This window comes from Ischnura elegans, chromosome 4 (genome assembly GCF_921293095.1).
Source record: "Ischnura elegans chromosome 4, ioIscEleg1.1, whole genome shotgun sequence".
Taxonomy (NCBI): Eukaryota; Metazoa; Arthropoda; class Insecta; order Odonata; family Coenagrionidae; genus Ischnura; species Ischnura elegans.
In genome coordinates this window covers 85,686,226-85,710,026 of record NC_060249.1, presented here as the reverse complement: position 1 = coordinate 85,710,026, position 23,801 = coordinate 85,686,226, and the positions used below count along the sequence as shown (strand labels likewise).

Sequence of the window (23,801 nt, the reverse complement as noted above, 5' to 3'; positions counted from 1 at the left end):
AAATGAAAAAAAAATTTCTTAGTTAAAAAAAATAATTTTTGTCACTATTTTCGTAAAGATAGAGAACTACGTTGCATCTTGGTTGGCTTATCTTTCAAGGTAATACAAATAAATGTAACTTTATTGCTTGAATTTGAAATAAGCGGGGATGTCTCAGAATGCAATCAATGCAGATTCTGATTCAAAGAAAGAACCGTTTCCGGAGAAGGACGAACAAGTGAAAGTTCAGTTGCGTGTCATGGAGGATTGCAGCTGAGTGAGCCGAAGATGTCGGAATTGGACTTAGGGTGCGAGCACTACCGAAGAAAATGCAAATTTGTGGTAAGATAATGAATATCTACGGCATCTTATTTCTTGTATTGAATTGCCTCATAGATTACTAGCGTGGATGAGTGAGGAGTTTTGGCTATATATAATCGTGACATCGACTAACAATTTTCTGTGTATTTATTGTATATTCGTGTTGCCGCATTCAGTTTGGTGTTTTTCATTGAAATCATTTTTCTATTTCTGAAAAATGTAGTTGAGGTAGTTGCTTACACATCTTTTCTGATGTTAGGCAATCGCTTAATGTGTTTTTCATGGTTGTGACGTGACATGCCATTCTATCTGAGATGTGGTTTTGAAATCTGGTTTTCTTTCAGACTCCATGCTGTGATAAAATTTACACATGTAGATTTTGTCATGATGAAAATGAAACGCATCCAGTGAAAAGGCAGGAAGTGAGAGAATTAATTTGTTCTAGTTGCCAAACACGGCAGAAAGTCCAGACAGAGTGTGAACACTGTTTATTAAGATTTGGGAAGGTAACAATAGAGCCTACAATTGATAAGATTGAAATCGAATATTATTACTTTAGTCTCTGGTATTATGAAATGGTGATATACAGCTTTTAATATGATTAGTCATCATGATGAGTTAAATGTTGACAAACCTATTTCTTCCAGTATTCGTGCCTCGAGTGTAAACTTTTTGACGACGAAGATAGGGATCAGTTCCATTGTGAGGGTTGTGGAATATGCCGAGTTGGAGGAAGAGATAAATTTTTTCACTGTGAAAGGTGCAATACCTGTCTGCCTAATAAACTTATCAACGATCATAGAGTGAGTATCTAATTGCTTATTTCATTGCGCAAATATTTCATATTACATTGTTAAAAGCGACCATGCTGTGTACTAGAGATAGTTTACTAAGTTTTCGTTGGAGATAAAGCCTTTTTCTGTATTTACTATTTCAAAACATGTTGTTCCTGTTATCATTTAAATTTAAATTCCATGTTAAGTTTTTGTATCTCAATATTAAGCCTAAGTTTGATCCAGTCATTGTGATATTACCACTCCTAATCCGCAGCACTTTGTGGTTGTGGTCATCATTTTTTCGTCATTAGTTTCCTTTTATGAGTTGTGTTTTTGGTGTTTTTTTTTCAATTCTTATGCTTATGTATGCATCTGAGAAAATGAGAAATTTTCCAAATCACTTTTTTACAACCAAAGATATACTGACATCTTGCTTGCCAATTTATGTGAATCGATGAAAAATTGTATCATCTTTATATTAAATTTATCGAGGCAAATAAAGAGAAACTTATATGGGCCAAATTTTGTAAAAATCAAATGAATCAAAGCCAATATTGAATTGATGCAGTCTTCAAATTACGATTATTGCTTTCAATGTGCAGTTATTATTTCAATTTTAACTCTGATAAAATTATCTTTATTAATTGTTTAGTAATAATTCATGACAGCCTCTTGGATGATTCAATATTCCTGGTGTGCATTGAGGGTATGGAATGTTGGAATGTAAAAAAAGAAATAAATTGGCTCTAACCTGATAAATAACCAACAACCATCTTTGGATATGTAGTACCATAGAGAACCACTCCATGGTACTACTTTTAGTATAAATTTAAGTTAATTATTCTGATTACAAAAGGTTTTTCCTTCAGAATTTATAATATAATTTGTTTTTGTTCGCTTATTAGTACTGCAGGGCATGACAATGATGCTCAATGATATTACAAATTTTATCTCTGCATGCTCCATGTTTCAATAGTATTGTTTTAAAGTTAAACTGCTTGGTAAATGCATGGCAATTATGGATTCAATGTCTTAATTAATTGAAGGGCAATGTTTAGCTTTCATATTTAATAATGTCTTATTAGCTATGTTACAACTCTGTCAAACTCTCCATTTGTGTTTTTGAAGGTTAATTTGATGTTTTCCCAGCTAAAACTTACAAGCCTCAGATTTTGTTAGTGGCTGCATGACTTATGTATTTTGAGGTTGCAGTTTTTTATTTTGGTTTTGAGAAGGAATGTTTCAATAACTTCCTCAAAAAAGAAACATTTTAAGTTTCACTTACCTCCCATTTCCTGTCACACGGTTCTCATTATTCACCATCTCAATGTTCAGTTTAAATGCATGGATGATATTTTCTGACCTTGGTGATGACAGTGTGAAATCCTCTTTCTAACCTTTTGGAGGAAATTTTTTGTGCAGATGGATGCCTGCTTCTGATTAATCTAATTAAATATCAGAGAGGACTAATCTTCTTAATTTTGCTAGTTCTCGGGAGATTTCCACAAATTACATTTATGGAAATAAATTAACATAAATTGGGTGCATGCTCAATTTCAATACCTCCACTGCACAAACGCTCAACAATCGCCAACCGAATCTGCTCATCTAGGAGCCTAACAATACGAATACACTCAGCTGGCAGTAGCCAGAACATAAACGCTCACATTCAATTCTCCAAGCTTTGGAGGTTTGTGCATCAGCTACTGTCAAGTGAGCAGGGTCGTATTGTTGGCTTCCTAGATGAGCGGATTTGATTCGGTGGGTGATTATTGAGCATTTGTGCAGTGGAAGTATCGATTTGATTTCAAAATATAATAATTTTTTATGATTTTGTTATGTAATCATATATTGTTTGTGTATAATACTAAATGTACCATATGTATTCCCGACTTATATGCCCCCCAACTGATTTAATTCAATTTTAATGGCATATTTCATTTCCGATCTGTGGGAATGCTGCTCTCCTTGCAATTTGAAATTTCATGATTGTGTTGTCTCTTTTCCTGTCAATGTTTAGTGTGTGGAGAATGTATCCCATTCGAATTGCCCCGTCTGCTTAGAGAATATCCATACATCTCGCATTCCCTGCTGCATACCGAAATGTGGCCACCTTGTTCACCGGACTTGTTTCTCAGAGTTACTCCAGGCTGGCCATTATGCCTGCCCTACGTGCCAGACATGCTGGACATGACCTAGGTAAATTCATTCTTTATCATATTCTACAAGCCAACACCACTTGTGTATCTGAGTTAATCCTTTTTAGTTAAAGTAGGCTGCTTCTTTCTGATTAAAATATGCTGTAATTCTGTTTAAAATTATGAAAAGTATATTTTTTAATATACATAAATCATTTTATTTGTGTTTTTGTTGTAATCAATTCACCCATAAGTGTGAATTATGATCTGGAATGAAATATACTCTTGTATAAGAGGGATTTTGATAGTTTTGTAAAAAAAAATACAATTTTTTATAAGATAATTCGGTAAACTAGCCAGTTTTGTTTCAGTTATTATTGTGATATTTGATTATAGAAAATTGTGTGCACAGTTTTATAAATTCATTTATAATCATTGAGTGGTATACCATCTCTGAAGTCCTGGTTACAAGTTCAGTGGCGCAGCGAGGGGGGGTGTTGGGGGATTAAAACCCCCCAGAGCTCAGAGAAATTTTTAAGTTTGATCCATTTTACTTAATTGGATTGATATTACTAATAGAATAGTGTAAGTGTTAATAAAATATCCCTCAGAAAGCTGTAAAAACTCACCATTTTGAACCATTTATCTTAAAATTCCATAATTTATTAATCTGGCACCTATCGCTTATCCTGGTGGGTATTCCATACCTCTACATACCCCGATATTAGTTGCACCTAAATCTCCCCCAGTCTTAATTCCTAGCTGCGCCCCTGTACAAGTTAATGTCTGATTACATGAATGATTTTGGTGGAATAGAACATGTACAAATGCATGAATCAAATTAGAACAGGTTCTATTTTCTGCACATGCTTTCGCTCAAGTTACGTGGTTGCACGGTGCATTTTGGCAGTCATACATTTAGACATTAACTCTTGCATGCTAATATATCATGTAACCAGGCCTTAACACACATCAGGAGTTGATTCCACTTTTAATGCATTCCAACCTTCGTAGACCTCAACCTGAAAATTGACTTCCAGCTCTGCCAAAACTTTTCATTACATTTATGTTGAGGGCAATGTATTCTCTAATAATGAAATTTCTTCTAATACTTGATCAGTCTTTGAAGATGGGTCTGTCAAATTTCAATTGACTTCAGATGACGCCTGTATGCATTCCATTTGACCTGGACTAAATTCTCAGTTGACCTACAGCCTGTTGAGCCATCAGTTCACATAGTTTTCAGCGAAGCTGTGTGACAGTGATCTTTCAGTTGATTCGAGTCATTGGTGTGCATTGGATTTGCGTGTTTGTTTCTGGTTTATCATTCAACTGAGAGTTCACCTAGAGTACTGGAACTGAAGTTGGCAGACTACTTTCATCATCAAGATACTTCCACAGCTGAAATGTGAAGTGAAACCAAGTGAAATAAGTTTTTGGAACTAAAACAATGAACTTAAGCTAAGGAAAGAATGACTCCAATTTTTAATAAAAAAATATAAAAAGAATTCAACAAATTTTCAGAGTTAAATTAAAATGAAAAAAAAAAATGAAAAGGGAAACTTTAAATTTTAACTGAAAGATAAAAACTTTTTGACATCCCATCCTCAAACTTGTCAAATTCTCCCCCATCCTTCCCTCTAAGGTATAAATGTGCTGTTCTCACGCACTACAATGTCTTTTACAAGAGGAAAGCTCTGTGAGCCTAAACGCAGCATGTATATTACATTGTTGTGGAAAAGTGCAGCCAGAGTACCTTTCATTTCAATATAGCGGCAGGAAACTGTAATTCATTCGAGGTCACTCTTAGCTGTGGATTCACGTGTTTGGTAGGCATGGCACTCGAGCTTGAAATTTTGCCTTATTAAAATGTCTAAAAGTGATTATTTTCTGTAAATTGTAAAATTTAAATTATTTAAACGTTGCAAAATGATTGGTTTATGCCCATTAACTTCTTGTATTCGGTGCAATGTTCTGTTAGGGTTAACAAGAGTAAATTTCGCCTTATTTAAATATCTAAAAGTGATAGTTTTCTGTAAATTGTAAAATTAAAATTATTTAAACGTTGCAAAGTGATTGATTTATACCCATTAATTTCTTATTTTAGGTGCAATGTTCTGAAAGGGTTAACAAGAGTAAATTTCACCTGATGAAAATGTCTATAAGTGATTATTTTCCGTAAATTGTAACATTTAAGTATTGTGTAACACATTGTAACATTGCTATTTCCATTTTAAAATCAAAATTTTTCATTCAGAAAGGAGATACTAGAGTAATTTTAAAGTCACAGGCCATTTAGAAACTGCCCCACTAAATTAAACCTGCTAAGAACCTGTCATCAAATAGGATGGGACTAATACCCATTGCCGTTATCTCTTATTCAAGGAGGTAGAAAATTTTAATCTATTGCAAATGAAAGACGATAAAATATTTGACAGCTTAAACATTAATTCGCACGGAGCGATAATAATTTCAGCTAATAATTAATTTTCAGACAATATAGTGAAATCCGGGAAATTTCCAACCCCCCCCTATTTTTGCCTCAGGTCAAGAGAAAATTATTTTAATCATTTAATAAGGCAAAGTTATCGATACTGAAGGTATTTCAAAAAAATTAGGCGCTTCTGCGTGCAATATAAGCGCCCGACAGACTTTTGTCCAGCCAGGCTGGCCTTTCCGACCACTGTCGGAAGCTTCAAGCTTCACAAGCACCGCTCGAAGATTCGTTTGTCACTGTAGAAATTACATTATAATTCTAAAAGGCGCAACTAGGCGCAGCCAATTTTTGCTCAGCACGTTTTGTAAGACTATTGCCTACAATAATCCGTTAAAATTATACCCGGGCCCATCAGGGCTTTTTTGAAATTCTAACACAAAGTACGTTAATAACAATTTTGGTTAGATTGTTTTCAACAAATTGATTCCTCAGAATAATAATAAGTTTTGTCCAAACTTTGAATTTAATATAAAGATAAGTCTATTTACTTCCACTTTTCATTAAAATATTCCATCATTATGGTTTCAGTATCACTGATACTGATGCCTAAAAGTCAGTGACCGGAACAGTAAAATCATGACAACTCCCAAATCGAAGTTTCTAGCCATTACTGTGGATTGCATTTCAAAGAAATCCGCAAAAACAGCATACTATCTTAAACTAGAACTCATTACCTATTCAATAAGCACATTTCCACGTTATTTATACAAACTTAAATATTTGACTTTTGTGCAGCCAGATCGGCCTTTCCGACCACTGTGGTCGGAAACGCCGCCCGGGCGGGGCGACCGCCCCGGGCCCCGCATTCGTGAAAAAAATTAAAATATTCGATAGTTTTGAAAACGCAATTTCAACTATTACTGTATTGTTAAGTCCGTGCTAGACAAAAAATAATATTATGAAAAAGGAATTATAATGCTCGTTTCTGACTCTTCTTACGCATGATTCGTAAAAAAAATAATCGGTGCTGTGAATGAGATAGGTTCGCATCAAACTGGAAAAAATTGGTTCCTTCTTTCAATGTATTAGGAAATTAAAATTAGGATGATAAGAACAAGAAGCATTAAAAATATCACAAAAATAAATGGCTGACTCGCTGCGTTCGATGCATTGAAGTAATCTTCAGCGGGAAAGCAGCCCTCTCTTCACGCTCATGGATCAAATTTTTCGTTGGTATGATTTCCTAACTTCTCGAGAAGCCAGTTTTTGCGAGATCAAAAATATTCTTTATCTTTGGTCTAGTCATGCTCGAGTGTATTGATATAAAACGTTTTTCCTATTTTACGGAATTTTACGGCCATGTGGCTATGACTGGTCCATAATCCTCAAGGGAAAATAGATCGGCAGGGGTCTCGACACGTCTGGGTTTTTAAGTCAACACGCAGCACGAACAGAAAAAGTTTATTTATTGGTTTGAAATCTGGAAAGGAAAAAAATCCAAAACTATTGAGTAGTAATTTAAAAATTTTTTCGGTTTAAATTTCTTATGTTAGATTCTTTAATTTTTACTTGGTTTACATTATATTTCAGGTTCAGCTTCAGCATAACTTAGTAACTTCTCCCGTCAAAAAATCCAGCTTCAAAATCAATGGATCAAATTCTTATTATTTTTTTTAATTTTCGGTTATAATTCTTTATGCCAAAAGAAGCATCTACATAAGATACGCTAAACAAATAAGGGAAAACCCAAGGGTGGAAGGAGGACTCCCGTAAAAACTGTAGAAGAACGACGCTGGGGAAAAACCACAGGAAGGCCAAATGGGTGAGGATGAATAGAAAGAGCAGGGGAAAGTGTGGCCGCGTGTCATTAGACATGGAAAGGTGGAAGTAAGTAGGGAAGCAAGAAAGAGGTGGGGGAGAAAATTCCCCGAAAAAGTAACGGAGAAAGAAGCAAGTATAGAATTAACAGGTGTACCAGAAAGGGATGCAGGTAGAAGGTAATGGTCAACATAATGGGGTGTGGTTGGGTGGACGGAAAAACCCTAAGGAGATTGGAGTCGGTTAAGGAGTGGGTGAAGAAATAATTTGACCATTTGCTTTGGGGAAGGGGAACTTAGGGAGGAGAGTCAGTGAGTGACAAACAGTAGTTCATTCATAAGAATATTTGTATGACTTTGCACAGCTTCAAATTGCTGTAAAAATATCTTGCCTTGTGTCCTATTTTAAAGGTGTAGAATTTCTGATGGGGAATATTGTAGAGGATTAATTTTTTCTGAATTTATGATATCTTTTACTGGCATACTTGATTTCTCCTCTGTCAATCCTGCTTTACTTTGACGAAGGATTGTTTTCCGGCCCCCATTGCGCTGAGGTCGGATTTTCAGTTGTACGGGTGTCAAGGTTACGCTTCCCAGTCGAGTCTAGTAAGAACAAACCATCCTCACAATTTGGCTATTTCCGTTTTCCTATGGTGTTACGGGTAGTGTCCAAAACACCCATTACCTCATTCCAGCTAGGAAAACAACTAATGTTATCAATCAAAAATTAAATGAACAATTATTTATAATTTTATTACACAATGCAATTTTTTATAATAAAGTGAATATAAAAATAAGTTTAGATAAACAAATTACACATAAAGTCGTTCCCAAGAATATTTGCGCTGATGATTTTTCCAATTTCGCGCGTATCTCACTAGCGCTACTCTGCGGTATGCTGAAAAGCACCGCTCGAAGATTCGTATGTCACTGTAGAAATTACATTATAATTCTAAAAGGCGCAGCCAATTTCTGCTCAGCACGTTTTGTAAGACTATTACCTACAATAATCCGTTAAAATTATACCGGGGCCCATCAGGGCTTTTTTTAAATTCTAACACAAAGTACGTTAATAACAATTTTGGTTAGATTGTTTTCAACAAATTGATTCCTCAGAATAATAATAAGTTTTGTCCAAACTATGAATTTAATATAAAGGTAAGTCTATTTACTTCCACTTTTCATTAAAATATTCCATCATTATGGTTTCAGTATCACTGATACTGAATCCTAAAAGTCAGTGACCGGAACAGTAAAATCATGACAACTCCCGAATCGAAGTTTCTAGCCATTACTGTGGATTGCATTTGAAAGAAATCCGCAAAAACAGCATACTATCTTAAACTAGAACTCATTACCTATTCAATAAGCACATTTCCACGTTATTTATCCAAACTTAAATATTTGACTTTTGTCCAGCCAGATCGGCCTTTCCGACCACCGTCGACGGCGGCGGACTGCCTCACGCCGCGGCGTGGCGCAGTCCGCCAACGCCCTTCCCACTCCACAGGTCTCCCTGACACACGTTTGGCGGCCACGGCAGAGGCAAACCCCGCAGACTTACCCTCCCTCACGAATTCAGTAGTACTCTCTTCTCTCGCACACGCGATTGATCCTTCACAGCGTCTCACTCCGGGGTACGCTGCTGCTTTCTGAGTGAGTGCAGGTCAACAGTGGACGCATAAATGAAGAAAAAATGAGGCATTGGAGACCGATGCGAGGAAGGGAGAAAAAACGGTGACCTGCTTGGAAGAAGCGCGTGACGTCATCAACTCATCCACGAATGGAGCCATAGAAATAGATCCATCAATTCAATCGCCGCGCATAGCTCGAGAAATAGTCTGCGGATCGAACAAGAGAAAGTAATGGTCTCTTCATTTTTCAAATCCTAATACAATAGGCAAATAAAATTAGTTGGCGGATCACCGTGAATACTACAAGGTACATAGGTGGCCGCTAAATTAACTCGCTAGTCATCATCATTAGCCAACAATCCTAAGATTGACATTCATCTCATCTATCCACTATCCATTTCATGGCAACATATTTCTTCTCTTTTACATCCTTTTTAACCTGTTATATGTCAAAGAAACCTTTTATTTGCTAACAGATGCCAGCTCTGTTGGTTTAGGGGCTGTGTTAACCCAATTTTTAGATGGAGCCGAGCGGGTTATCGCGTGCGCGAGTCGCTCATTGTCAGCGCAAGAGCAAAAATATTCGGTGACAGAGAAAGAATGTTTAAGCGTTCTTTGGAGGATAGAAAAATTTCGTGTGTATCTGGAAGGCTATCATTTTGTGGTTATAACGGATCATAGTAGCTTAAGGTGGCTGCATAAGTTGAATAATCCCAATGGCCGTCTTGCGCGCTGGTCATTATCTCTTCAGGGGTATGACTTTGAGGTCCGACATAGAAAAGGATCCGAGCATGTGGTACCGGATGCGTTATCGCGCATACCGGAGTGTATCGATTTAGTTAATTCAGGGGCTGTGGAGTCACTTAGTGCGGACCCATGGTATAATAAGCGTTTTAGGCAAGTGCAGAATAATCCAGCCAATTATCCCGACTGGAAAATTGAAAACGGGGAGTTATATGTCCACCGTGCACAGGCTATAGATCATTTGTTAGAGGGAAGTAGTTGTCCGTGGAAATTGTGTATTCCAAAAGAGAGAGTCGGAGGAGTATTGAAAGAAAATCACGATACAACGCAAGCAGGTCATCGAGGGGTAGAAAAGACTTGTTCACGGATTAAACAACTTTATTACTAGCCCGGGTTGGTGTTGGATGTTGCTCGTTATGTCCGTAGGTGTGACATATGTCAAAGATGCAAGAAGGAACAACGAAGACCCGCGGGTAAGATGGGAACCAGAGAGATTCAGGAACCTTGGCTAGTGGTAGCTACAGATATTATGGGGCCTTTAGTTCGTTCGTCTAAGGGAAATCAGTATATTATCGTTTTTCAGGATTTATTTACTAAGTGGGTGGAGTTAAGGGCAGTTAGACATGCTACGGCTGAAACAGTCAAGGCTGCGTTTCGAGAGTTAGTGATTTTGCGTTGGGGAGCACCCAAATTTTTAGTTTCGGACAATGGTCCGCAATATGTTAATCGTATTATGTCGCAGCTGGCGGAAGATCATGGCATTTTATTATCATTTACTCCCCCATATCACCCGCAAGCCAACCCCGTTGAGCGGGTTAACAGAGTTTTAAAAACGATGATATCGTCTTTTGTTAAAGAAAATCACAAGAAGTGGGATATACATTTGAATGATTTTTGTTATGCAATGAATTCGGCGGTTCATTCTTCCACAGGATATTCCCCCGCATTATTAAATTTTGGGCGAGAATTGCACATTTGCAGGTCGGAAAGAAGTACCCGAGAAGTAACGGATGCTGTTGTAGTACGTCCAGTTAAAGAGTGGGTTGGGCGTTTAAGGAATTTAAAGGAGTTGCACGATTTGGTGCAGCGTAATCTAACGGAGGCCTACTGTCGGCGGGGTAAATATTATAATTTACGCCGTAGAGATCGCGAATATTTCCCTGGTGATTTAGTACTGAAGCGAAACTTCGTTTTGTCTTCAGCCGCACAAAACTTTTCGTCTAAATTGTCGCCTAAGTTTGTGGGACCCTATCGCATTTTACGATCAATCTCTCGCAATGTGTATGAATTGGAGACAGATCAACGTCAAAGTATTGGAAAATGGCATGTGAAAGATTTGAAGCCATACCTGAGCCCTAACACATATTTTTTTTGTTAAGTAAGGGGGGGATTTGTAATGCGTAAAGTGCGTCCGGGAAGGTTGGAGGTCGAAGAGCAGGTGGGAGAAGTTAATGTATAAAAAATATATATATGTATTATGTATGGAAATAATGTAAAGAGATTATTAATTGTAACTATGTATATGTATGTTCTTTTTGGGACTTCAATCCACAAACTTTATTTCTTTTGTTCTTCGGTATCGTCTCGCGTGTCCCAAAAGGGGGGGAGCATTGAGGCCAGATAGCCACTTACGTTACGTGTGTGATGTGTGTTAATGTGTTTTCTTTGTTTTATTTTATGTGTTTGTGGAGCATGAATGTTGAGAGGAGAGGGAGATGAATTGGAAGTTTACAGGCATGCCGCAGGACTGCAGCGAAGAGATTGGTCCTCTCTGAGGGCAGTCTTGAAGAAGATCGCCACTTTACTTCCGCGGCTGACCACGGCAGAGTAACTTGGGCGACGGGCGGCCAGCGGTCCAACTGCGATGCCAGTTTAAAGACCCGCGCGTATGGAGAAGAGCGCGCGCGGGCCGAACAGACGACAAATTGTGTCGTCTGCTACGCGGTGTTGGAAAAAACGGCAACACTGTGGGTGCTAGGTAGTCAGCGAAGCGAAGGAGACCGCTCTCTCGGCCTGCAACCTTCCCGCTGGACGCACCTAACTTGAACTCTCCTGACTTGAAATAATTCTCAGTGATGAAGCATGGACTTCGGAGTATGTGGGTTGTATGATTGTGTGTGTGTTAGCGTAAGGTATGTGGCTGTTGGTTTTATTCTGGTTTAAAGGGGAAAGATCAATTTATTGTTGTAATTTTGGGGGCACCCATATTTGGGACTATTCAGTGGACATTTGTCTCCAATTTATTTATTCATGTGTGCGAGGTTCGTCGAGTGCAGGGGTATTTGTGATGTTTTGGGGGTCAGTGGATTGGAGTCGTTAGTGTGGATCAGGGAAAATCTTATTTTGTTTAATGGAATTGTCATTTTGTAGAAAACCCAAAAGGTGCAATTGTCAAATAAATGCCCAAGTTGTGGTACGATTTGTTTTACAGAAATGATTCTCTTTCTCTTTCTTTTTGGTTTATTGATCCCTTGCGTGAGGTGTCCCGGACGAATCCTCGTGGTTCTTTTAGTTTTAATTAAATGATTTCTCCACTGCTAGCTAGTCGCGAGCAAATTTATGTAACGCGGAACTACCCTCGTCTTTTGGGTCCTGAGATTTAGCATTGGTAGTTGTAAGAGGGTTACAAATGGCGTTACAAGGGGACTATGGTTTAACGTCCCATCCGGCGGGAAAAGTACAGTACTTGAAGTGTCCTACATAAAGCACTTTAAAGTGCGGCAGTCTCTGCGAAATCGCCGGAATTTGAATCCGAAAGCATTAAGTGGGAAGACAGGGTTCTGGCAACTACACCAATTCGATCCCCAAATTACTCGAGTATTCTCACAAATTCATGAATACTTGCATGAGCATATAAAATACCTTTCGCTCTGACGCGGATTATTGGATGCTATGGTGACAACATCGATGAATAAAACATTGGTGCTTGGGCGTATATGACTGAACAGCGATGTATTGAGCGCATATTGAGGACTTGAGTACCTATATGAGTATCAGAAAAAAACATTCAGCATTAATTTATTTTGTAAGGAATAAAGATATAGAGATAACTTAAAGGAAAGCAAGGATAAAAGAAATTTTAAAAGCGTGGAAACAAATAAAAAAAATCGGTTTTGACTTAATGTGTGTCGCATAATTTTAGCATTAGCAATAAATTTCAGTAGAATTATTGAGCAACTTCATAAAACACAAAAAAGCAATGCGATTCGTCAAAAACGGCAACGAGCGAAGAAAATGCATTACAAGAATTTTAAAAGAATCAGGCTAGGATACACTGGGGACTCGGATGATAGGCTTAGATTACCTGAGCAATTAAGATCAGATATCTCTCAGAGCGACACGGAGCACATCATTTTAGAATCTCAATTTATTTCTTGGCGCAAAGATACAACGAACTAAGATAATTGACAGAACGGAGAGGTAATCAATCACTTTTCTCTCGAACAATAAACAGAATTAATTAAATGGTTTGTGGGGCTCAGTATGTACATGATAAATTCTTCTCAGGTTTGCAACAAGGTTAATTAACAAAGCTTCGTTTGATGAAGCATGTGCATCTCGTTTTGTAAAAACGGCTGGTATCCTAACACCCTCACCACATGCCTATTAAGGAAAAGCCCGTGTGACGTCAATCTGGTTCCCGCTGCCGTAAAGTGAGGTGACCTTGGGGCGAGTATGTGAGCGCCGCTGCGATGCAGACTGCTAGCAGGTAGCGCTTGGCTTAAATAAGGATTATTAATACCTTATCAAACGAAGGAAACTTTCCGACCATAGTCAGTTTTAATAGGTGATAATTAAGAGATGTTTCCCTGAGCTCTGTGCCTCATGCATGCATTGGTAATCTCAGACTAAAACTCCTATCTACTCGTATAGAAACTAGGTCCCTTTGACGTCACATGGAGTGGCATCGCATGGGCGCCAATCTGGCCTTTTTCAAATGCGGTTAAAGTTGACCATTCCCATTCGTCTAAACGGGGATTTCTAAAACCAAATAATTTGTTTATTATGGATACACTAATGGTCGGTAATGAATCGCAATCAATGCCTTTCGTTTTCTTTGATGAAGGAAACTATCCTATTAAAAAAATATATTCTTTCGAGCAAAAAATTTTAAAAACTAATAATACGCTGTTTAGTATAATTTTCTTGAAATTTTGGTTTCCCTAACGTTTTCTGTGTTACAAAGTGAACGACTAAGGCTTGCTACCTTCTGGTTGTGATCCTGGGTACGCCCTTGGCGGGGTAGTATGTAGATGTAAATTTAAACAAGGGGAATGCCAGGATATCGATCATGAGGACGGGTGGACACGTTTTCAGCGTGCGGTGCTCCATGTTTCGGGTGGGTACACTTCAAGGTAACGGAGCGGACATGAGAAGAATTCCGGGACGGCAGGACCAAGGGAGCATCAGACGTTACGTCTGAAGTAATCTCTCGTAGAAGTGACCTCTCACACAACCTCATCCTAAAGAATACCTTCAAGATTACCTCAGTTTACAAGTGACAGATCTTCATACTTGCAGGACACAACATTCATTCCAACATCTTGCACTCATGCAGCTTTGGTCAATATCATTCAAAAATAAAAAAAACAGCTACAAAAAAAAAGATAAAAAATCGTAGCATTCACTACTCAATGAATTTAAAATTACCAGCGGTAAAATTAGATCCCTGCGGCTGACAAAGCGTAACCCTATTTTAGCTGTTGGTAAAAAAATGGGGCTAGAGATATGAGTACCATAACCAGCACGTTAGGAACTTTTCGTATAGAGTTATAACTCTTTTATATAGAAGATTTAAAGAAATCACCCTTTAATGTTCACAGCAGACACAAAAATATGGAGACACAAACTCGCGAGGGGAGCATTTGATCACTGAAAAACAAATAAATGTTTTGCTTCATCCAGCCTTCTCGAAAGGGTATTATCAGTTCACAGAATTGACTCCGAGCATTATCTCAAGGGAGTAAGTAGAGCAGGATGGTAGAGTTTTTTCCCCCAAAATCCTCCAAAACAGGAGGCCATCTTATGTGAGAGCATACTTTTTCCTAGGAGAATTTCCGAGGCAGGAGCTTGAGCTAATGGAGGGGAAACGGTCCGCTAGACTCCATGTTTGAATTGCTAATGAACTTACAGCTCACATTCCCACTGGACTCGTAGTGAATGACAGCGAGGGTAATTTTGTTCCTCACCCACACCTTGCAAACCACATGCTCTCCCCATAATGTACTCCAACTCCTCCTGTTTCCCACGCCTAGACTTGATGCTTCCCAGTTCATCGGCGCGACCTCCACCCTGTATTACGCTAGCTGCATCTCAAGCAGCTTTTGCCACCTCAAGGAAGTAAGACGTTCTAAGAGCCGCTGTACTTTTACCCATTGTTGAACACCTACCTACGTTGCAGGGTGGAAATATCAACGTAAATCACTGGGGTAGAAATATTTTTCAATGCTAATTAGGATTCAGTTTCTAAGAAATAAATCAGTTCATCCTATTTGTGGATTACAGTCACCTATAATATGTACCTCTTAAAGGAACATAAGTTCATCTTCAACGGACGAAATAATATGATTAATGATATGCATATCTGTAAATAGCATAATATCTATGATAAATAATACATATTATAAAAAAATTCACTCATCCAAAAAATATTCCAAGAAAAATCAGTTATGGGTCGCTTCCGAGAGAAAATTCCACCCTTAGAAATTATTAGAGCACTTATACGTACATTAAACACAAATTAACGGAAAATTGGATGAGATACTCGGTGAAATTAATCGCTGATATTATATGCAAACGTCGAATCACTGATAGCAAAAAGCATACGGTGGTTAACACTTAGGATATTCACCATATGAGATTCTAAATAGAAAACTAATAAGTGTCTCACAGCTGATAATATATGGAATTGACCTAGCACAGCAAAATTAAGCATAGTTACTCAACTGATAACTCCTTTCTTCCTCCTCGATTGAGCCTTCTCACCAGGGATAGCAATCGAAAATAAACGAAAGTCAAAACCAGTATTTCAATAGTTTCGTTCCCGGGAGTGAAATATAGAAACGAAACCAAATGTATTTAAACCCGAGGTGATAAACTCAGGGTCGAAACTAAACCGGAGTCAAAACTAAACTAAACCTCTGGGACGAAACGAAACACAGATTATGCTTCCCACCGGAGGGACCACGTGCTTCTCCCTCGAAGGGTTTACTTTCGATACACACACCGAGTACGAGGTATGGTTGAATGAGGTAGAGGTTCGGCCTACCGCCATTTGATGCATGGGGCATTCATATTTTCACCACTAACAGGAGAACGGTGAACGCAAACTAGCCATTCTATTTGTAAGCTCGATGTTTAAACCTCTCTACACGCATGTCAAACTTAATGGGTCGACACTATTCCCCTCCACTCAACTTCTGGGATCGAAACTTAACTATTAAAATCTTCATGAAGCCTTCGGACACCCTCAATTGAAAATCCTCGAAAAGAGGGGAGGTTAAAGGAAAGTAACTGCCCCCTTATCGAGTTATTCTCATACTCATAGAATGGCCTATGGTGAGCTCTACGCTAACCTATTCAAGCTGACCTTAGGGCCGAATCACTGAATGAGATTCGAAAAAATAATGATGAAATCTTTTCATTGCATAATAGCAAAATTTTCATGGAAATGTGAAATTTTCATAATAAAAATATAGTCATAATATTTTCATAAGTCACGGAGCGACTTTCAAATGGATCTAAAACCAACCTAAGAGCAATAGATGACAGAAAACGCTTACAAAGCTCTTTCGGTGCTTGGTTGTAACTACGCTTCATCATGCAAAACAGAACAAATTGAAAACAAAAGAATCCAAATACATGACCCTTCGAATGAAACAACCTTCGTGCATTGCATTCGAAAAAATAATAGAAAATGAAATACTTTGCTTATTCGTGGAGATTTGTGGAATGCTGTTTCCCATTGCGTCTTAAGATATAGATAGTGGCAGATGACAATCTTCTCTATGAAGACGGTGCACAGTGGGGCCAAAGCCCACTTTAGACGGACAAAAGTCAAAAACTTTTACTAACAACCCTAAAATATTAATATATGTGTTTTAGAGACCGCTTTAATGAGATCCAATATTAAGTTTTCAATATTTTCGATTTTTTATTTATTTTAAATTTTATTACTTTTAGAATTTTAAAAGTAACTTCATTAGTTGTCAAAATAGATAGTACATAAAAATTTGAAATAACAAAAACAAAAAAGTTCACGCCAATAATCCTAGTAGTCAGAAAAAATCTGATATAAAATTTGCAAAATTATTTTAGCAATATCTTTGATAAAACCTTCATGCTGAATAGAAAAATAAAGATTTGCTCTTAAGTTTGCGTGACCCATTTTCCAATACACAAAGAAAGAAAATACTGCATTGAATAGGTAGTTTTAACTTTCAAAAATAAAATACAATAGAATATGGTTTATAGCGCGTAGAGAGTGAGAAAGTACTAAATTGGCATTCCGGAATAGAATAAGTACACCTCAGTTGAACGGAAATAACCTTTTCGAGCACTTCATTCACAGCCTCGAGATTGGCCTCTCTACATTTCAAAAATCTCAGCCCTTGTGTAGAAAACTTCACCGCTTGTATCTATCAGTAGACAAAATATATAATTCATGCAAATTTGATTTATTACAAAATAATAATACCTTAATGGACTCTGTTTATATTATAGTTTACCCGTTGCTATGCGGCCATAGCGGATGGATTCCCTTTCGGCTCGTCATGCATAGCTAATCTTTTATTATAAAACCTTTTTTGCAACTCAAAGGCAGTTGATTTCTTTTACATTATTTAGCTCATTCTTCAATTAATAATATATCTGAAAATCATGTTACGATTCCGTCCGATTATATAACTTTTCTCTAATTAAATAAAACTTTTCATAGTGAAAAATCAACGACGTTCCATTCATGATAATGAATTTCTCCACGGCTATTTTCTCCAAAATAATTTATATTTTCCATACTTATTCTAATTGATTGTAAGTTAAAAAAATAAAATCAAAAGGGCCAGTGCACTGTAATCATAGTTTAAAATCGCCCGTCCATTTAGGCGTCTGCAACTCTGGGACCAGTGCCTCGCTTTTTTCTCCCTTTGACACTTATTTCTACGCGAAGGTGCACACATAACAACCCGTGAAATACACTGTTATGCAGTTCAAATATCCTATTACCCAACCTAATATTAAAAAAAAAACATTTTAAACTTTCATTTTTGGACTTTTGTCCACTTAAAGTGGGGTTTGGCCCCACTGTGCGGTGGGTTAAAAAGGAGAAAATAGCTGTTGCCTGTAACAAAAACGAACCTCAAAGTCCTAGAAGCAGAAAAGTCCCCACGAAATTTCACTCCATTGTTAGATAAAACTGTTTTATGTTTTATTTATCGAGGAAATATCTAATATCCAATATGTTTTACAGTCTCTGTGTAGGATTAGCTTGCTGCCCGAAGTTACGGAAATTAAGAGAAATCAAAGAGGAAGATTTCGTAAATAGGAAGAGGGTAAAAAAATAACTGAAAAAAGTATCTGAAAAAGAAATTCGAATAGGTACGTGCTTAAAATGATTACGTCTTTCCTATGTGAACCAAAGGCTATGAATTCATTCAGGGTAAATTTATGAAGTCTTTTACAATCCACATTTAGTTTTCTACTATGGATTATTGTATCATGAAAGCACTCTTGTAATGGGAAAGCATCGCAAGGATTATTTCTGTTATTATTTCTTTTTCGGTAGAAATGAAAGATGATGGTTCGCAGGAGCTTTCTTCTTGGAATAAAACGTAAAGTCCAATGACGATGCGTATTCTCATTCACGGGCTAAATATGTGCGCAAAGTTGAACGCGTAAATAAAAAAATAGACTTGTATGGATCATTCCCGGAATCTACTCGAGTCTAAACGATACATCATTTTCTATATCAAACGGAAATTCTACATTAGAGAGGTTTTCTGTACATTGCTAGGAAATTGCCAGAAAACAAAATTTCTTCAATTCTAATCTTGCGTTAAAATTTAGAATAATTCACGATAGAAATAAAATCTTGCGTTATTCATGTGAGGGGATTGAGTTCTATTTCACGTTAAAAAAATATATATGGGGTAAAATGAGACTATCATCTCAATTCTTTCATTTCAAAAGACTTCTTTTTCTCCACAAATAATAATATAATTCCTCTCACGTAGTATCCACCTTTTCCCAGAGTCAAGATCACCAAGCAGTCTAGCAGTGATGTTCCCGAGATTGCTTCTGCGGAAAAATCATGGTTTCATCTCCCAAAAGTAATTCAACGCACGAATTCTCAACGGAAGAGGAGACGTCAATACTCGACCTTATCAAAATAGTCATATACGCCGCACTGAATGTAGACAGAACTAATAATAAGATGCAGATGCAGCTTCAATCAAGAAATAAGATGCAGATTTAATTTTAAAAATGTCATGTCAGCTTAAAAGAATTCACATCCTCAAGAGTTGCTTTGATTCGATATTTTTTTTGGGTGTAATTGGTATTCCCATGATAGTACGAGAAATCACTGCCACAAAGATGGAAATGTAACAACTCTTTTTCCGATATTTATATGATATTCGTGCTTTTTTATTAAAACGACAATTATTCTCTATAATGTAATTAGATAGACGTGCAAAGTTGCACATTCAACTTAAAATTAAGATTCATAGAGTAGGGATAGGGTCACCTGTGATTCCAAATGGCAATTTGAGAAGCAGAAATCATTATCTCCATTTTAGCCCGAGATGCTCTCGCATGGTGCCGGTGCAATGATGAGAATTCCAACATAATTTTCTAAAAAAATACGCATCCATTATTACAAGAAACTTAAAATAGATTCAAGGGAAATAAGGTATTCCTCAATTTACGAGTTTTGGAGTATTCGTGAAAATTTTCACCCAGAGTAGCTACATATGTTCAATACAATTGGGATCTGAAAACATATATCTGAAAACAAACTGGTTCACACACTTGAACGACGGTGAAGTATTCATTCATCTGCTTTAGGGCTGCCGGATGCAGTTTTTTCTCACGTGTTGCTCATATATCACACTGATAGTGAAAAGAGAATCTCTGACAACTATATCGTGAGTGGAATTATAAAGCGTGTAGGAAAGAAAGACAGATTATTTGAAAATGTCAGTGTTGGCCGCAAGAGATTAGATGCGTAATGGTAACGATAAGGAAAAAAATGAATCGGAATCAGGAGAGAATAGGGAGAGAAAACAGAAAGAAATTCCTGAGGCAAGTTGTGACTGAAAAGAATATTGCATTCATTTTTTTACGAATACGATCTTTCCTAAGGAATTGGGACTAGGATGTTGAAGGAGTTAATTTGGGATAGGGAAAAATAGAGGACAAGAATAGCCACGCCAATGTTTGAATGACAGCGAGATAAAAATGCCGGAATAATTTTACTATTGGTGAAGTGTTATGTGTAGAGTGTGTTAATGTATGTATCTGAGACTTGGACGATGGGGAAGAGAGAGGGATAGGATTCGCGCGTTTGAGATGTGGGTTTGGGGGAAGATGGAGGGAATATGGTGGACGGATCGGGTAAGAAATGAGCAAGTGTTGAAAAGGATAGATGAGGAAAGAACGTTGATGGTTAAAATAAATGACAGGACGGGTAACTGGCTGGGACATGTGATGAGAGGGAATAGCATTTTGAAAGTAGCCTTGGAGGGAACGTTGGAAGGCATCAGAAGAAGGGAAAGGAGAAGGCTGAAATTTATTGACAACTAAAAAATAGAAAAATATAGAGACTTCAAAGAAATGGCCGGAGACAGGAAAGAATGGAGACAGCGTTGGCGTAAGGGACCTGGCGGCGGGCAGAACACCACAAGATGATGAGGAACTAAACTACCGCACGATATAATGGAAATACTGACGAATTAGTGAATAATGTGAAAACCCTTCAATTGACCTGATAGGACGGAAAATGACCTTCTGGAATATGCGTCTTTGAGTGCCTATCCTCATCCAATCAATATTTTTACGATAAGAACCTTTTAAGTATCATGTATTAATTTCTGTTGTGGGAAAGATGTGTTTTCTAGTAAATCCCAAATACTAGATTCTCCTCATGCACTTTACATATAATATACTTCAAAGAACTCTTTAATTAAATAACATCAAACACGAATGCTATAGGCAACGGCTTAATTTATTAAGAGCAAAGAAAATCCTTAGGAATTTCCCGCATATCTTATCTCCCAAGGGATAATTGTTTTCTTCGGTCGTCTTAAAAATGGAAAATATCCGTTTTATGAACATTAAATCTAATGTAATACATAAAAAACACAACACCGTTAATACAAGATTCGAGGAGAACAGTTTTCATATACACGAAAGAGAATTTTAAATTGATCTTTAGGTTTTTCAAATCCTTTGCGGTAATGTATCAGCTGTTTTTCCAGCTAATAGTAAATCAAAAAGTATGTTAAATAATACTATTCTTACGATCTCTTAGTCTAAACTTCCATTGGAAACACCATGCTTGACGCAATGTAAGAGGGAATTGTATCTAAGATGGGTTACCTTCAATTTACACCTCTGTTTGACTAGCCAGATCCTGATTCGAGCCCAAGATAATATCGTCTGGTGCCTTTTAACTACAAAGAGTTCCACCATATCCTTATCACAAGAATGTATGGAAGTAAGTTTAAAAGGGAAAATAGAGTTAAGAGGATTAATTGTACCTCATTTTAGAAATCCTCAAGCTATAGATTATTATTATTATATTGTACAAGTTACAAGTTGGCTATTTGCCAGGTGGTAACAGTTAATACAAAATAAAAAGAAAAACAAAAATATTGCAAATGAGAAATACATAACCAAAATGAAACTAGATAGTGAATATTTAAAATTCAATGACATTAATTGTCCAATATAAATCCTCTACGCCTCTTCTTGAAAATCCTTACGTTGTTTGGGGAGGGCTTAAACAGTTCTGCAGGGAGTCTATTCCATTCCGTAATCGTCCTGTTGAGGTACGAGAATTTCTTTACGTTAGTCCTTTGCGGCCGGCATTTCATCTTGCATTGGTGATCATGCCTACCAATATAGCTGGGGTATTTAATCTTCTTCCGTAGTTCCCCCCATGCCTTTTCCCCTTTCAGTGTGCGGAAGAGTGCGCAAAGCCTATTTATTTTTCTTCTCCGTTCTAGTGTGTCCCATCCAAGTACTTTCAGCATTTTACCGATTAATTTATATTGACGATAAACTATTTCGTAGAAATGGGTTAAAAATAAAACGGACCATATACCTGGTGGTTTGGTGTTAAAATAACCCTTGCAAAGTACATTTTATAAAAACACAAAACAAAATAAACTGCGAATGCACCAAATAATAAGCGACGCGATATAAATTACAATGGAAATATGAGAGGATATTTGCCCTTGTAACTGAAGATAAAAAGAATTCCTCAGGAGAGTGTCTCACTGAATACATGTAACTACAAACATTTTGGTCATTTAATTTCGTCTCAAATGTTTTTCTAATGCGTGCCTTTGTGATTGAGGAATATAAGATGGTCTAAAGTTTTCTGCTAGCATAGTATCAGATGTATATATTAGAATGAGAAAATTTGTGTTTCAGAACGGAGAGCGTATGGGAACGAGCGGCAAAACCAAAAATTTGAGAGCAGTTGAATCTTTGCGAAGGAATTGGTTGCAAACTTGATGCTTTTAAAGCGAGAATTAAATATATTCCTCAGAAAAAAACGCCGTTAACTATAAAAAAGAGGAGAGAAGGAATGACGAAAGAATTGAGAAAGATGAGAATACTGACAATTATGAGCACAGTATCGCATTGATTTAGTCCATTATCGCTGGGAAGAAAAACGCATCCCATACCAATCCGCTAGGTAAAAATATTTCTCTTATGTTTTCGTTCCCGTTGAACCTAAAAACATATTCTGGTTCTAAGATGATGTTCCCCGAGCCTATCTAAAATACACCTGCTCTTTACATCTCAAGGAATCTTAGCCCAGCGCGTAGCAACCGAGTGACTAGCGGCTCCCAGCATAATTCGTGTGTAATCTATCTAACGCTATCCGTTATCTCGTAGCACTCTTTCCATCCTTATTCCCGAGCGTAATAAAAAAGTTGCAGCTTCCGCAACAGATAGATTTCCCACAAAGAGAGCGATAGGGCTTTTTGAGGAAGCAAGATCGTAAAACGCGATATTCCCAGTGTTTTTGGAGAGCAGGAAGATATCTGCCTCCCTATGGTTCTTTTTTTATTATCACTCGCGTCTTTGCAGTGGCCGTCTTTCGGCCAGCAATACTTCTCTTTCCCGAAAGAGTTTACACCCAACATCGATAACAGTCCCGTATTTTTTCCTCCACGGAGGAATAAACCCACGTAGCTTTCGCCCGCTAGGCATCCCCATCAAGGCCTGAAAGAAGCCGAGACTTCAGCTCCATCGTCTAGAACACGCAACTTCGTCAAGTGCTCTTCGGCACTTTCTCAAGGTATATTCCATCTCACTATCCCACTCATTAAAATGAGAATTGCCTTTATCCTTTGTCTTTCCAGCAGTTACAAAACACTTTTTATCCTAACGAATCAATGAATCTCATTCGATAATATGCCATTTATCTTGAAATGAGAAGGATTTGCATTAGAATTACGTACAAAAGTAAAAGTAAGTATTTACGAATTTTTAAAGTTTTCACCGAAGCACAACCAATGCATATTATCTAAATTTTAAATCACGTGCGTATACTTTGCATAGGTATGCCAGCCACACATTTTATTTGTTTCGTAAAAAAGACTGCTTTTAATTTGTATTATATGAGTTTTTATAATAGAGCACTATTAAAATATACAAATAAAATTATGCCAATAATTAAAGAAAAAAAAGGTTCACTTAATTTACTGAAATTTGGTCAAATT

At 37.3% G+C, this 23,801-nt stretch overlaps 1 protein-coding gene across 2 annotated transcripts; it reads left to right on the top strand.

Annotated features, from left to right (window-relative positions):
- The first annotated feature begins 236 nt into the window (after window positions 1–236).
- LOC124157745 (RING finger and CHY zinc finger domain-containing protein 1-like) lies at window positions 237–5,281 on the top strand. 2 transcript variants are annotated; one of them, XM_046532740.1, is made up of 4 exons: window positions 237–321; window positions 645–806; window positions 948–1,103; window positions 4,374–5,281. In XM_046532740.1, the coding sequence occupies exons 1-4, from the start codon at window positions 268–270 to the stop codon at window positions 4,407–4,409; spliced, it is 408 nt and encodes a 135-aa protein (XP_046388696.1). In that variant the 5' UTR covers window positions 237–267; the 3' UTR covers window positions 4,410–5,281. The 2 variants fall into 2 exon arrangements, with proteins under 2 accessions (XP_046388696.1, XP_046388697.1); XM_046532741.1 differs by having other exon boundaries at window positions 4,335–5,281.
- The last annotated feature ends 18,520 nt before the right edge of the window (window positions 5,282–23,801 follow it).